The 15,965-nt window shown below is 41.2% G+C and overlaps 1 protein-coding gene across 1 annotated transcript in view; it reads right to left on the bottom strand.

The window, feature by feature from the left end:
• Window positions 1-1,365: 1,365 nt before the first annotated feature.
• Window positions 1,366-15,965, bottom strand: part of CGA (glycoprotein hormones, alpha polypeptide) — a 33,270-nt gene continuing 18,670 nt past the window's right edge. Inside the window, exons 2-4 of the mRNA XM_072141997.1 lie at window positions 7,851-7,957; window positions 6,915-7,102; window positions 1,366-2,399 (exon numbers count right to left, since the gene is read on the bottom strand). Of these exons, the coding sequence (XP_071998098.1) occupies window positions 2,322-2,399; window positions 6,915-7,102; window positions 7,851-7,950 (366 nt within the window). The 5' untranslated portion in view covers window positions 7,951-7,957 and the 3' untranslated portion in view covers window positions 1,366-2,321. The remainder of the gene's footprint in view (window positions 2,400-6,914; window positions 7,103-7,850; window positions 7,958-15,965) is intronic.

Below are 15,965 nucleotides of genomic sequence, written 5' to 3'. Positions count from 1 at the left end.
ATTTCATAAATTTTTTGTATGTTGCCATGAAAACCGGAATATTACTTACAGAGACAATTTAAAGTTTAAATAACAATGGTGAATAAAGCTGCATAATTTTTTTATTTCAGTTTCCTTGATAAAAATGGGTTTGAAACCCTCACATTGTACACCAGGTGTATCCAATTTCAGGAAATGCATCCAGCAATCAAAAAGATGATCAGTGGTTAAAAATAGTAACTTTATTTGAAGTGGCGTAAAACTGCAAATTTTTATACTTGTAGAAAAAAGTTTAAGCCAACTCCTTTTCAATAAACCTTTTACTCCTGGCTAATCTCCAAGCATGGGGTCTCACTATTAACCAATTACTACCTAGGTCATTAGATATTTTTAACCACTGATCAATCATCTTCATGATTGCTGGATAAATTTCTTAAAATGGCCATTTATTTCCATAATGCAACTAACTATACAAGTATATAACAAGTATAACAAGGCTGTATTCCTTGAAAATCTGCATTTATTAAACACAGTAAAACTGATAAAACTTCCTTCCTGGGCTTGATTGTCAACTCATTTATCTCCTCCAATGGGAAATTGACAAGGTCATGAATTATACTTTTATTTGCTGAATCTTGTCTATCAATCGATCCACATGTCTACCCCTATGTATATATCTATATGTGGCTTCTTGGACTAGCACTCTAGGGCAGTGATGGCGAACCTATGGCACGGGTGCCAGAGGTGGCACTCTGAGCCCTCTCAGTGGGCACTCAGGCTGTTGCCCCAGCACAGAATTCACCAGACAGGACTTGAGGGATCCTCCTGCAGGTCCAGGTAGCCCAGGACATGAAGCATCTGGGTCCACCTGAGACTGCAGGCAGAGAAGGTGTGGACAGGGTCAGATTATCATTGAAGCTTATCATTGAAGATTATCATTATCATTGAAGCTCCTGCTCTTGGCCCCACAATTCTTCCTGTTCAGGGAAGCTCCAATGGCAATCTGAATATTCCCACCTTCTGTCAACGATATTGGTGAAAGCTGTGGAATAACATGGATCAAGAAGATTTTAATAATTTAATGCTAGAATTGCTGTGTTGGCACTTTGTAATAAAAAAGTGGGTCTGGTTTGCATTTTGGGCACTCGGCATCTAAAATGTTCTCCATCACTGCTCTAGGGTCATTTGAATTGAGTATTTTATTAAATTGCCCAGCTTGTGCCCATCCTTTTATTCTAAGTATAATTTCCTACCACAATATAAATTTATTACGTTTCAAGTTGACAGACCAACATGTGATTAGGATCAGTGATGGAACCAGCGTAACAGAAAAACTTTGGAAAAATTGATTTTAAAACTTTGATACATACACAAAACAAGGTGATATGATTACACAGATGTTTAATGATGTACAGTTAAGACAGAATAGCATGCTTATATTAGAATAGTTTCACTAGTAAAATCTCAATTTCTCAAATGCAAAGCTGAGAACATCAGTCATCCAAAATTACACATAAATCATAATTAGAAACAAATAGAAGTAGATTTTCAGCATTTACTCTTCATACATAGACTTAGATATTCATATGGATCTTATATATGTTTCTATATTATACAAAATTGCAGATTAAATTGCTTTTATTTTTATAAAACGTTCTTCCAACTGCTGTACCAGTAATTGTCTTTTTTTCTGTCCCAAGAATATACTTTCCTTTTCCTTAGGTAAAGAAAACATTACACTTATACTACAAAATTCTTCCATGAAATACAAATCATAAAAGACAGTATAGTAATATGGTATTACAACACTATCCTTTGGTTTAATGAACTTTAAAATCTACAACATTGTATGTCTTCTTTAGACTCCGTCACATAACAGGTGTCCCATCTATATAAGTTGTCTCAAACCAGTTGATCCCTAAAGAGTTGAATGACTTGAAGAGGCGAATGACTACCACAGGTAAATGATAGACAAATGAGTTTATAACCACATGATTGCTGTGTACTCTCATTACAGAAAAGTCTATGAATCATTTTGTTTTTCTTTCAAATTTTCCAATATGCAGTTGAAGATATTGACAAGTGATGGTACTTTGCAAAAGATACATCACATGGTTATATTGCCACTTTCCCAATAAAGCCAATAAACCTAAATAAAATATGAATTCTATATTTTTTTTTATGCAGAAAGGCATTTTCAATTTTATTTTAATGCACTGACAGTAATTATAGTGAAGAACAGCACATGTACTGACGTTCATACACAGGCTTGGAACATTTTTTGATGCTAAAATAAACCAAAAGAGATATTTAAACTGAGATTTTCACTTAAGACGTAACATTTAAGATTTGTGATAGAGGCATGTACTGCAGTGACAAGCAGTATGATTCTCAATCTTCACAGTATCCATTAATGTGACCTGAAAATTAAAAAAAAGCATGTTAAAAATCTGTAATACATTGCACATACACACTAACCAAAAGAGAAGTTTAATATAGTAATATATATTTTATTTTTCTTTTGTGATTTATGCTTTTTTTTTTTTGCAATTTTGTTAAATGTAATGTTGTTCTGCGACAAATTTTATCAACTGTGCAACAGAAGAACAGCCAGACTTCTAGTATTTTTGCATCTAAAGTGCCTTGCATCAAATTTATCAAGGCGTTTTGACCTTTTTCAACTCTTTTTCCAGCTAGTCTGACTAAGGGAGTGAGCAACAAAAAAAGTGGTGTGCTTTACAGAAAAAGGGAGTGGCTGGGCTCAAAATAGTCCGTGCACTAAAAGAATGTGGTGCATACATTAGACCAACTAAAAGTAGGTCTAGAGTAGAACTTGTCAGTTTTACACAATGTGAGAATTTTCCATCACAGTGATAAATCTGGCAGATTTTTCTGAATTTTGAATAAGAAAGACTGCCCAATGAACTCTGAGGCATAGTATAGTGAGTATTTTCTTATGGAACTATATATCAGTCTGATTCGCTCCTTTGGCTCAAAAATATGCTGACTGAGAAAAAAGGTTAGAAATTAGCAACTTTCCACCTTTTATACGCAGAATAAAGTTTGTTGCTGTTTAATAATAATAATTGGTGACTGGAACGGTGAAAAGTTGGGGTTTGGCTCAACAGTCACATCAATAACACATGCAGCATCGAAATCAATGTGGCACTTACATGCACATACAAGCTGGTGACACTGCACAAAGAGAATCAACGTAGTTCCCTCCATGACGATGTGCCACATTAATTCATATGATAACACCTACAATCGGTGCAAGGGGTGTTACTGGTGGGGTTCAGATCTGAATTTGTGTTCAGGCATCGTGCCTGAGAAGAATTTTCAACTTTGGAACTTTCTGGGGTCTGCTCATAACTAATAATAATAATAATAATAGTAATAATAAAAATCTTCATACAGCAGCATAATATTCTCCAAAGCTTTATAACTCATGGAGTATGTATACACACAGAACCAAACAGTACAAAGTAATAACTTGGTCATATGTACCAATAGGGCTGAAGGACCTGCTTGTAAGAGATTACGATCTATGGGGAGGAAACGGTAACATAGGAGGTAGCTGTGCTTGTAAAATCGCCAGCCATTCTGTACGGTTTTATAACACATAAATGAGGTAATTAAAAAATAAATAATGCTGCTGCATGAACCTGTCATCAGCCATCGTATCTAGTGCTTGTGGGATTAGATACACAGAAGGAGTACACAGAGTTGGTTAGTGTAGAGTTGAAGTTACATGCAGTTAGGATATGTGATAGGTCTGACTGAATAGATGAGTTTTAAGAGCGTGTTTGAAGCTATTGTAGTTAGGTATTAGCCTAATAGTCCAGGGTAGGGCATCCCAGAAAATTGGTGCAAATTGGGATAAGTCCTGGAGACATGAGTGTGAAGGTCGAATTAAACAACATAATAACTGTGTAACTAACTTTATTGGTGATCAGAAAACTGTCTTGCTCTTTTCTATGTTTATAGGCAGTTTACATTTTATGGAGAATGGATCTGTCAAAGTGACTTTGTCCAAAATCTGTCTAAACCAGTCAGAAAAATGCTAAAATATACACTCACCGGCCACTTTATTAGGTACACCTGTCCAACTGCTCGTTAACAGCAACTCAGTGCATTTAGGCATGTAGACATGGTCAAGACAATCTCCTGCAGTTCAAACCAAGCATCACTATGTGGAAGAAAGGTGATTTGAGTGCCTTTGAACGTGGCATGGTTGTTGGTGCCAGAAGGGCTGGTCTGAGTATTTCAGAAACTGCTGATCTACTGGGATTTTCACGCACAACCATCTCTAGGGTTTACAGAGAATGGTCCGAAAAAGAAAAAACATCCAGTGAGCGGCAGTTCTGTGGGCGGAAATGCCTTGTTGATGCCAGAGGTCAGAGGAGAATGGGCAGACTGGTTCGAGCTGATAGAAAGGCAACAGTGACTCAAATCACCACCCGTTACAACCAAGGTAATCAGAAGAGCATCTCTGAACGCACAGTACGTCGAACTTTGAGGCATATGGGCTACAGCAGCAGAAGACCACTCCAGGTGCCACTCCTTTCAGCTAAGAACAGGAAACTGGGGCTACAATTTGCACAAGCTCATCGAAATTGGACAGTAGAAGATTGGTCTGATGAGTCTCGATTTCTGTTGCGACATTCGGATGGTAGGGTCAGAATTTGGCATCAACAACATGAAAGCATGGATCCATCCTGTATGTATCAACGGTTCAGGCTGCTGGTGGTGGTGTCATGGTGTGGGGAATATTTTCTTGGCACTCTTTGGGCCCCGTGGTACCAATTGAGCATCGTTGCAACGCCACAGCCTACCTGAGTATTGTTGCTGACCATGTCCATCCCTTTATGACCACAATGTACCCAACATCTGATGGCTAATTTAAGCAGGATAATGCGCCATGTCATAAAGCTGGAATCATCTCAGACTGGTTTCTTGAACATGACAATGAGTTCACTGTACTCAAATGGCCTTCACAGTCACCAGATCTCAATCCAATAGAGCATCTTTGGGATGTGGTGGAACGGGAGATTCGCATCATGGATGTGCAGCCGACAAATCTGCGGCAACTGTGTGATGCCATCATGTCAATATGGACCAAAATCTCTGAGGAATGCTTCCAGCACCTTGTTGAATCTATGCCACGAAGAATTGAGGCAGTTCTGAAGGCAAAAGGGGGTCCAACCCGTTACTAGCATGGTGTACCTAATAAAGTGGCCGGTGAGTGTACATACAATAGCGGACACTCCATTAATCCTTCCTTAAAGGTACTTGACTTTTCCAGTTGTTCCAATAAAAATAAGTAAAAGAAATTAGACTAACATTGAAAATGTTACAGAAATGCTGTTAAAGGGAACCTGTTACTACACTTTCATAAATGTGGTCTTTGTATGACCTAAGGATGTCATAGCAACAGATGGCCGCTCCCCAATGACGTTACCGGGAGCGACGATCTAAGCCAACATGGCGGTGCCCACGCTTTCCTGGGAGCCCTCTCCAAAAAGCCGACATAGGACAAACGAATATGTCAAATGTCAGAATAGAGCGTAAATGTTGAAAAACAAAGGAAAAAGGTTAACTTAACTCTTTCTCGACCAGTCAACGTAAATCCGTCTGCTGGTCATGAAGGTGTATATAGAGAGGGATCACGGATCGAGTATTGCAGTATATTGTAATTTTATTTGTAATTTGCAGTATATATGTAATTTTACTGCTGATCTCTAAAAGCTTGCCATGGCCTGCCATGGAAACCGATGCACCCTTCGATGACATCATACAGGGGCACCCACTCAGCTTTCACACCCGCACGCAGTTAGAGCTAGGTGTCAGCTGTGTTATGCAACTGACATCTGCTGTATATGGAGAGAGCTCAACCCTCGGCACCAATGACATTATATCACATTGCGGTGGGCGAAGGGGTTAAGCTTAATAATAGACTGCCACATAATTCTGTTGGGGTTTTGGTAAACAGCATTTACATGACATTTAGGATTATAATTGAAAACAATACTATAGAAAATACCTTCTACTGACAATAAATAATGTCACAGCTCATTTACACCTTCTATATACACAGTGCATGTTTAGAATATTGGGGAAAAAGTGCTCTGCCCATGTATAATGCTGGGTGTGACCGATTCATTAAGAATGTGCACCATGTCACTTTAATGCACTGGCCCGACAGAGTTCACCAACTTTTTTGTGGTGCACCTTTAACATAGGGAGTACTTCTTAAATACCTGTCTAAGCCGTTTTCACCTAAAAAAATGTGCAAAGTACATCACAAAACCGTCGCAAAGCCCTTAGTAAATGTGGCCCATTATCTATAAAGTTCCACTTTCACATACACCCTAGTTGTGACTAATTCAACAATGTCTCTCAGTTTCGTTTTCTTTGTGCCAGATTTATGATTTGTGACTTTTTTTTTAGGCACTAAATAAGTCTAAAAACTACTCCAAGATGAACCATTCCAAATGAAAGAAAACAGAATAACATGTGTCATGTAAGATAGGATAACAATAACATCATGAATCAATCACATTCAAAACTGGTCTACAACCAACGAAAGCAAACACAAGTAAAAAAAAATAAAACACATAATAAATCCCCCCACAGAGTATGCTGAAAACTATTGCTGTCTGTTCCCATGAGGTTGCTTAAAGGTATATCACTAATAATCATGGACTGAAAAGAAAAAACATTCCAAAAGAAAAAAAAAGATTAGAAAAGGAAGTAGGGACATATGTCCCTAAGTATTAAAACATGCAGCCATAAGTTCTGATTCCATGAGATGAAAACACAGTATGCACCAAAAGATGTAACACCCATGCAGACACCTGCATATACAACTCTTTTAAGAACTATAAATATGCAGTTTTTTTTGGACATAATGGACCAGTCTACAGTCTACGTACCCTATATTGTGTTTTTGCAACACAGCATTTGGCTTCAGATGTGATGTTCTTTGGCACCAGCATTGTCTTCTTTGATCTCATAGGGGTAGGGTAGGCTCTAGAGAAGCAGCATCCACTGCACTGAAATATTGGTCCTTTTCCCATCTTAGAAAAATAGGAGTTTTCCTTCAGTCTGCATTCTGGACAACCTGGTACAGAGAAATATATGGATTTGCTGAAAACGGGAGCTAAGTCTGCCTTAAATGTTCATATTACTAAATCAGTAGGGATGTAGTATGAATTAAAAATCATATCATATTCATACTCATATTAATGTTCCCTGAGTAAAGGCATTTTCTTCAAAATATCTTACAATTCAGAAGTAGCCTGGCAGAGGAACTTGAACCGAGATTCACCTTTTCACATTAATTCTTTTATTAAATTATTCTTCACTCGGCAATCTCCATCAGCTCCATAGAGATGAATGAAGCAGAACAGACACGTGCAGCAGTCTGTTCGGCTCATCTCAAGGAGCAATAAGAAGTCCGACGAAGGTACCTCAGACCCCATCGGACCGCGATTTGTGGGAATCTCATCACTCAGACCCCCAGCGATAGCAAGTTAACTTGTTTTGTGGGAATTTATTTGTTTATTAGCCACCTCCTCATTTATTGCCAATTTGCCCAATTGCCCAACATATCTCCTGCTTCTGTTAAAGTTGTAAAGAATGTTTTCCCCCCACAATACAAAACATAGCTCTTCTGCTGAATACTATGATGTTCTCTTATACAAATACATGAACAATATGACGGTTTCCTTCAAGCAGTTATACATGTCAGGAATAGAAAATTAATCTGACATTTATATTTTTCTCAAAAATCAGATGGATGATGTTTTCTTTTTGTATCCACTTACATATCACTAATTATATGACTAGTAAATTGTAGATTCCATTACCTGGAGCCAGCAGATTTTCCTCAGGAAAAGAATGCATTACATGCATACAGACTGAGAAAAACACCAAAGCAACTGCTATGTATTTTCCATAACAATCCATAATGTTCCTTAAAATAAACAATAAGTAATTAGTTTTATATCATAAAACAAAATACACAAATACATAATAAAGGCAATTGGATTTCAATCATACAAAGAATGACCCAGCTACTAAAGTTGGACTTCTTTTTTGTGAAAGAACCCTTCTCTTAATTTATCTTATTCTCAACTGATATTGACCTGTTTTTTGTATAGACCCTTTTATATAAACAAAGTTTTACTGACTTTTCTTAACTACATACAGATCCAAGACTGAGCTAAGTTGACACATCTGAACAGTCCTGAAGAAATGTTCATAAGCATAGGAAACTGATTATATGGCTTTGTAGATTAATGTATCCTTATAACAATATTTTTTTCATGAATTGATAGCTGTTGTCACATAGGACAACTTTGCCTTTTATTTGCATTATACATATTCAACACCATCCCCAGCTTAGCCGGTCACAAACAACTTTTAACCTTTTAAAGACCTTGGACTAAAATGTACCTCCAATTCAGGTGCATGTTCATGCACCAGGACATACATTTTTATACTCCACACAAATGGTCAACATGCGTAAACACATAGTGACAACATTATGACATTAGCTGTCACAGACAGTTTGTTACTTTGCTGTCATCCACTACAGCGATATTGCTATACAACCTTACACTATGCACAAGCGAACACAAATCGTCTCCAGGTTTTAAGACTGTGTACACTAGTAAGTAGGTAAGCTCTTGTTAATGAATATTATTTAGTAGTTGCCTGTGGCACCATCAGACGAACACAAAAGCCAGGGAATCTCAAAAGCCAGGGAATGCAGAGCTCTTTTCAATGAGCATTGATTTCTCATAAAATACGGATACAAATAAGATAAAAAGATGTGCATGTGCTAACCACCATCCATGCTATTGAGAGCAGCCATGTTCCTGTCCGTGGAACAAATGCCAGAATAATAAGAAGTGTAGATCTTGTGATAATAAGAGGTGTAGATCTTGTGGGTCAAATGCTGCAGCCCTACAGCGCAGTTAGAATGTCTAGGGTCTGCTATAAAATCTGCTGCAAATGGCCCTCTACAATTCATTCATCATTTAAAAAAGTCTGGACACCAGTGATCTTACCTGGAAAATTACATTTTTGGATACCATGGTGGCAAAGCAAGGGTTACAACATCAAGTGATGCCAGCAGGATAATTGCACAACAACAATTCCCATTGTTGTTCCCATTTTTGCCACCAACTGCAAAAAAGGATCATCCTCCAAAAAAATGCTGTGTCTGCTATAAAAATGCAATAAGGAAGGACACTGGTTTTCAGTGCATGACATGCCATGACCAATCAGGGCTATGCATTCAGACCCAGGTGTCAGCTTATGTCATTGTCCACGGTGGTCCATTGGGTCCAGACCCAATGTGTGGACTGGGACTCTAAGCAGACACATTATGATCCCTCTAATGCTATGTGAGATACTGTGAGCTGGCATTGTGGTTAGATTATCAGAGTCCAGTTTTATATACACATGACATTCTCTGCTCTAGTAAATCTCAGCCACATACACTAGCAGATCTACTGTGCTACCCCACCTCGCCAGGATAAAGGACTTATGTGTCTGTAGCTTGTAGCTTTACTCTCTTCACACTGTTGCGTGAGTGAGCCTTTTTTGGGATTCTAGGGTGGGGGATGGAGTGCAGAGAGGAGCTCAGTGCAGCATCAGACAGAAGAACAATGGGGCAGATTTACTTACCCGGTCCATTCGCGATCCAGCGTCGCGTTCTCTGCACTGGATTCGGGTCCGGCCGGGATTCATTAAGGTAGTTCCTCCACTGTCCACCAGGTGGCGCTGCTGCGCTGAAAAGCATCGGAACGCGCTGGAGTTCACCGGGCCGGGCTGAGTGAAGGTAAGTGCAAGCTCCGCAACAGTTTTTTTTTTTAAATGCGGCGGTTTTTCCGAATCCGTCGGGTTTTCGTTCGGCCACGCCCCCCGATTTCCGTCGCGTGCATGCCGGCGCCGATGCGCCACAATCCAATCACGTGCGCCAAAATCCCGGGGCAATTCAGGGGAAATCGGCGCAAATCGGAAATATTCGGGTAATACGTCGGGAAACCGCGAATCGGGCCCTTAGTAAATGACCTCCAATATGTCTTCCTGAACCTAAAGTCAGAAGAGTAACGGTCGGACCTGGGGCAACCGAAATTGTGTAAACCAGGAATTATTTCTGTCAAATGCTGTATTTTTGTTAATAACATTGAATTAGAGAATGTGTTATTTTTGTCTGTGTGGGAATAACCCTTTAATGCTGAAAAAAGGTTGTAAGGTCTAAATACATAATAATCCCATATATATAGACCAATAAGGGTGTAGTATCCAAAATGGAATTACATCTGGGGGATTTCTGTGATCTTTTGAATTTCTCTATTAATGGTGGATAGGGTCTAGAATTGGTTGCAGCCTGAATTGTGCCCAGAAAAGCCGAAATGCACTATTCATTGTAGGCCGCTGTGTGGCTGCTGCTTACTCTGAAAGCAGAGGGATACCATGTAATGTTGCTCTCTGTGTAGCTTCCAGGAGGACCTTGTGTCTGTGCAACTGTGTGGATGCAAAGGATATTAGTGGCAGAGGGTCTCTCTTGGTTCATATCAGTATCTCCATTACAGCATGTGACCTTATACAAACCTCTATGTCTCTCTCTCAACTTTGGGCTTTAACCGACAACTTCTCTCATGGGCTGCCAACTTCTCCAGATATTTTATCTACACAGCATTGAAACTGCGCTCAGACAAAACAGAATATACACTGTTTTACTGCTGCTTTCTACTACCAATGCCATGGTCAACCATGTAATAAAGGCTTCTAGGTTAGCTCACTGGAGGCTAGACCTAGTACAAATGCATAACTTGAAACAAACATGAGAACAAAAATGTTTCTCATACCCTGGCTTCACTGGAGAAGCAGAAGCAATCTGAATCGGAGTGCACAATGGCATCTGGCTTCAGATACATCCAACAACATCAAGATTGTATAATATAGGAAAATAAGAAAATCCAACAATAGAACGCTGCACATTGATAAGGTTGGAAGTAGTTCACACCTGTACCAGATTTTCACTAATAAGCCTAATAACAAGTTCCCATAGCACTATGCTAACTTCTAACCACATTGCTTTTCCTTTTTCCTATCCCCATAAAATGAAGTTTTTAAGCCTACCAAGCACCCTGCCTGAATGAGCAGGGTGTTCTAAGGGCATGTGCTGTTCTCACCTCATGTCTGCTTCCCCCCCCCCCCCATCCTGCAGTGCACACAAGAGGGTGATTCACCAGTCCAAGGTAGGGAGAGGAGGAAATTTCCAGCAACCATGAGGCAGATATGAAGTGGGAGACACACTACCATGCATGAATAGTCACACCCTTGGGGCACCCTGCTCCCTCAGATGCTCCCTGCTCCAGGATGCCAGACAAACTTCATTTTCTGGGGATAGGAACTGTGCATTTGTTAGCTAAAACCAGTGTGGTTACAAGTAAGTATAGTTATATGGAAAACTGTTATTAGGCTTATTGGTGAATTTGGTGACAGGTTCCCTTTAAGCATATAATAGGCTATACTGTGTATAGCAAGCATTTTCATGACTGATCACACAATCCTGTCTGTTTTATCAGAGATACTACATCTATTTGACTATACCTATATAATAAAACATCATAATTCCCGGTAACAGAGCTTATATGAACACAGCAAAGATGCAATTTTATTTAAGCCCATCTGACTCAATGTGGGAGATTCATTATGGCTTCTATGCCATTTTTCTGGCGGAAAACCCGCCATTTTCTGGCACTATGGGGGTGTCTGGGTGCAGAGTGGGCAGGAGGCAGAGGTGGGCCACCAGAAAAACAGTGGAGACTATATTTGAAAACTATAAAACAGTGGAGACAGTGGAGACTATAGTTGAAAACTAGTTTACAGGTCGGAACTAGCTGAGTTAGCGCCCATATTCAATAAGACTTCTCTTGCAACAACTTTGATCTTAGAACAGATCTTTTAATCTGTTCTACATCACTCCCATCAACTTCCTCCAGTACACATTATTTATAGGGGTATTCCAGGAATGTGCATAATTCACATAGAAATGGGTTCTTAAAATATAAGCTAACATGTAATTAGTTGTTATTTAAAATTTTGCTCCCCTTAGAACAAAAATGTTGAGGACATATATTATGATGGAGAATTAAAATTCTACTGGTCCTTTAATCAGTCCTGTGACTTTGTCCCTGAGAAGCAGGCACAGGACAGAAGATGACATGTCCACATCACATGTGCTGCACCTGCCTGGGCAGGTAATGTGATCATCACTACATTTGGCTGTATTCAGTTGGTTGCAGTGCATCCAGTATGGCCAGTGTTTTGGTGAGACATCATCTCAGTGATGTAATGTGCAGTGATGGCAGTTACACATCATTACTATGGTAACATAACGAGACAGTCTGTTAAATGATCACTGGGAGCAGAGCATAGGAAAGAGGAGGAGTTACTGATAACAGAAGGCTCATAAGACTTGTAGTTTCCAGTGGTGGATATCTTGCTGATAATACTGCCTACTTTAGAAAGCCCATAACTAGAGATGGGCGAATCGATTCTAATGATTCTAACTTCGGTTAGAATTTCAGGAAAAATTCGATTCGCCACGAAGCCGAAGTTTATGCTGATTCGCGGGAACGAAGTTGTTTTTTTACCCCTCATGTTTCTGCTAAATGGGCACGAGAACAACGTGTTACATGGGGCAGAGAACTCTGGGAAGGAGAAAGGAACACCCCCCGATGACATCTGCAGACCTGTAAGCCAATCAGCGACCGTCAGGCTTATGTGATGTCACACAGCCCTATAAAACCCAGCCATTTTCTATCTCAGCACTTCACACTTCATGTTGTAGCGTCCAGATGCTGCTATTGTACTGTGCGATTCTTGCTGCAATCCCTCGCTTTTCTCTAAGGGGGATCTCTATACCTCAAATAGCAGTTCTATTTAGTGACAAAATCGAATAGGAAGAAATCTGTTTGACTTTTATGCATCTGCAGTAGCGATTGGTGGACTAATCCCTCGCTGTTCTCTAAGGGGGTTCTATATACCCCAAATAGCAGTTCTACTTAGTGACAAAATCGAATAGGAAGAAATCTGTTTGACTTTCATGCATCTGCAGTAGCGATTGGTGGACCAATCCCTGGTTGTTCTTTAAGGGGGATCTGTATACCCCAAATAGCAGTTCTATTTAGTGACAGACGAAGGCTTTCCACAAGCCGAAACGCGCGTCGGGGTAGCAGTCATCCCCGGTCATTGGAAGCCGCACCTGTTTACTACCTGGTAAGGATTGGCTTTGAATGTGTCCACTATTGATCGATGTATTGGTACGAAAAGTTCATCGTGCCAGCTTCTTTTGCACATATATACTGAACAAACTTTAGAGCCTTACACCATACCAGCATTTCCTTAATATTTAAGATATGTATACTTCCTTTGTTATGCCCGGGTATTGACTGCCTTTTGCCGCTGTACACCACCAGTTCTAATCCTGTCTTTCAGCAATCTTCAATTTTTAAAAAACAGTTTTTTGTATATTTTGTCTGCTTAAAATAAAGATTGTGATATTTTTACTTTATAACCATTGCTCTTTTATTGCCTCATTTTCTTCCCCACTTTCTCGTGAGGGATTCAATAGGTTTGGTTAGTGACAAAATCGAATAGGAAGAAATCTGTTTGACATTCATGCATCTGCAGTAGTGAGCTGTCAGTTGTGGGTTATCTGTATAACGCGCATTGCCATACCTTTTGGGAGCACTAGTTTACAGCCAGATTTACGTGTCAAATCCATGTAGTTTATACAGTGATTTTCGCTGAAATTACACTGTTAGTTGTGGGGTATCTGTATAACGCACATTGCAATACCTTTTGGGGGCTCTAGTTTACAGCCAGATTCACGTGTCAAATCCACATAGTTTATAAACCACTATGTCAGACCGAAAGGTGGCAGGTGGAGCAGGCAGAGGTGGCAGCACAGTGAGGGGATGTCGCAGCAGGGGTGACTCTGTGAGGAAAGAACTGCCGTCATCTAGTGGCAGTGTGTTGATCAACAACCCAAAGGTTGTTGAATGGTTGACTAGGTCATCCAATTTCTCAAATATAACATCTGACAACCCCAGCCAAGAGTCCGTAGGTTCCTCTGATACAACAATTAGTTGGCATGGCCCAGGAGCAGGTCAGCGGCCCTCACCTGTCCTCAACCAGGCTCTGTCCTGTTCCTTTACCGCAGCCAGAGAGCTACTAGGTGGTCAGCGGTGTGGCAGTTTTTTGTAAAGACACCAGAGGAGCCGATCGTGGGTATATGTCGTATCTGCAGGCAGAAAGTGAAGCGTGGCCAGGGAGCTAACCTTGGCACCACGGCCCTGCGCCAACACATGCAGCGTCACCATCCAATGGCCTGGGAGAAACGGGTGTCAGATGCGGTCCATCCTACAGGCGCAGCAACAGCAGCAGCAGCACCTAGTGGCACACATGCTGTTTCAGCAAGTCAAGGCTCCAGCACCTCTGCCGCAGAAAGCTGTTTGTCTTTGACATGATCTCCCGGTCCAGATGCTCCTTCTCCTCGCTACGCATGGCGCCAGCAGTCGCTGAGCGAGGCGATTACAAAAAGACAACTCTATGCGTCCAGCCATCCTAAGGTGCAGAAGCTGACCGTGCTCTTGTTGAAGTTGTTGGTACTGCAGTCTCTCCCTTTCCAAATTGTGGACTCTGCACCCTTCAGAGAACTAATGGCTTGTGCCGAACTGAGATGGAGAGTTCCAAGCCGCAATTTTTTTTCCAAAAAGGCTGTGCCAGCCCTTCACTAATATGTACAACAGAAGGTGGGCCAGTCCTTGAGCTTATCAGTTTCTTCCAAGGTGCACAGCAGCGCGGACGTGTGGAGCTGTAATTATGGTCAGGGCCAGTATATGTCCTTTATGGCCCACTGGATGAATGTGCTTCCTGGCCAGCCACACCAACAACTTCCACAAGAGCCGGCGCTTTCTCCTCCACATTGTCAAACTGCTGCTCCTGCGCCAGTGTCCGCCTCCTCCTTCTCCACCACCACCTCAGCCTCCACAAGTGCTGCTCCATCATACCACATATGCAGGGCACAGCGGTGTCATGCAGTTCTACACCTGGTTTGCCTGGACGAACGAAGTCACACAGGGGAGGAACTGCTCCGCGTTTCGCAAGAAGAAATCAATGTGTGGCTTTCTCCGCGACAACTAAAAATTGGAACCATGGTGACAGACAATGGGAGGAACATGGTGTCCGCACTGAACCAAGGAGGGATGGTCCATGCGCCCTGCATGGTGCACGTGTTCAATCTGGTAGTCAACAAGTTCCTGAAGTCTTACACCCATCTGCAAGACATTCTAAAAATGGCCAGGACACTGTGCACGCACTTCAGCCATTCTTACAAAGCCAAGCACACCCTCCTCGAGTTGCAGTGCCAGAACGGCCTACCCCAACATAGTCTGATATGCGATGTTTCCACCCGTTGGAATTCCAGCCTCTATATGTTAGACCGCCTGTATAAACAGAGAAAAGCCATTATTTTTTTTGATGATGCAAGCGGACCGTAGTACTCCCCTGTGTAACTTTGATGTCAGCCACTGGCAGCTCATGCGTGACACCTGCCGTTTGCTCATGCCTTTTGAAGAGACCACGTTATTTGTCAGTCGTCAGGACTGCGGGATGAATAACGTCATTCCACTGCTTCATGTCCTGGAACTCATGCAGCAAAATCTGTCTGGTGAGGGCACTGGAGAAGTGGAGACTACATCTCATGGCCACATGAGTCCGGTGGGGGCTGAACTGAAGGAGGAGGAGGAGGACATTAGAGCATAAACAGAGTCTGGTGCAACTTATGGTTTTTCTACTCAGGTGACAGGAGAGGAGGAGCAGGAGCATCCGGAGGAGGTAGAAGACGAGGCAGATGACCCAGAAGCACCTTGGCAGTATAATGTGGATATGGAGGC

This window comes from Engystomops pustulosus, chromosome 3, assembly GCF_040894005.1.
Source record: "Engystomops pustulosus chromosome 3, aEngPut4.maternal, whole genome shotgun sequence".
Taxonomy (NCBI): domain Eukaryota; kingdom Metazoa; phylum Chordata; class Amphibia; order Anura; family Leptodactylidae; genus Engystomops; species Engystomops pustulosus.
This window is presented reverse-complemented; position numbering and strand designations above follow the sequence as displayed.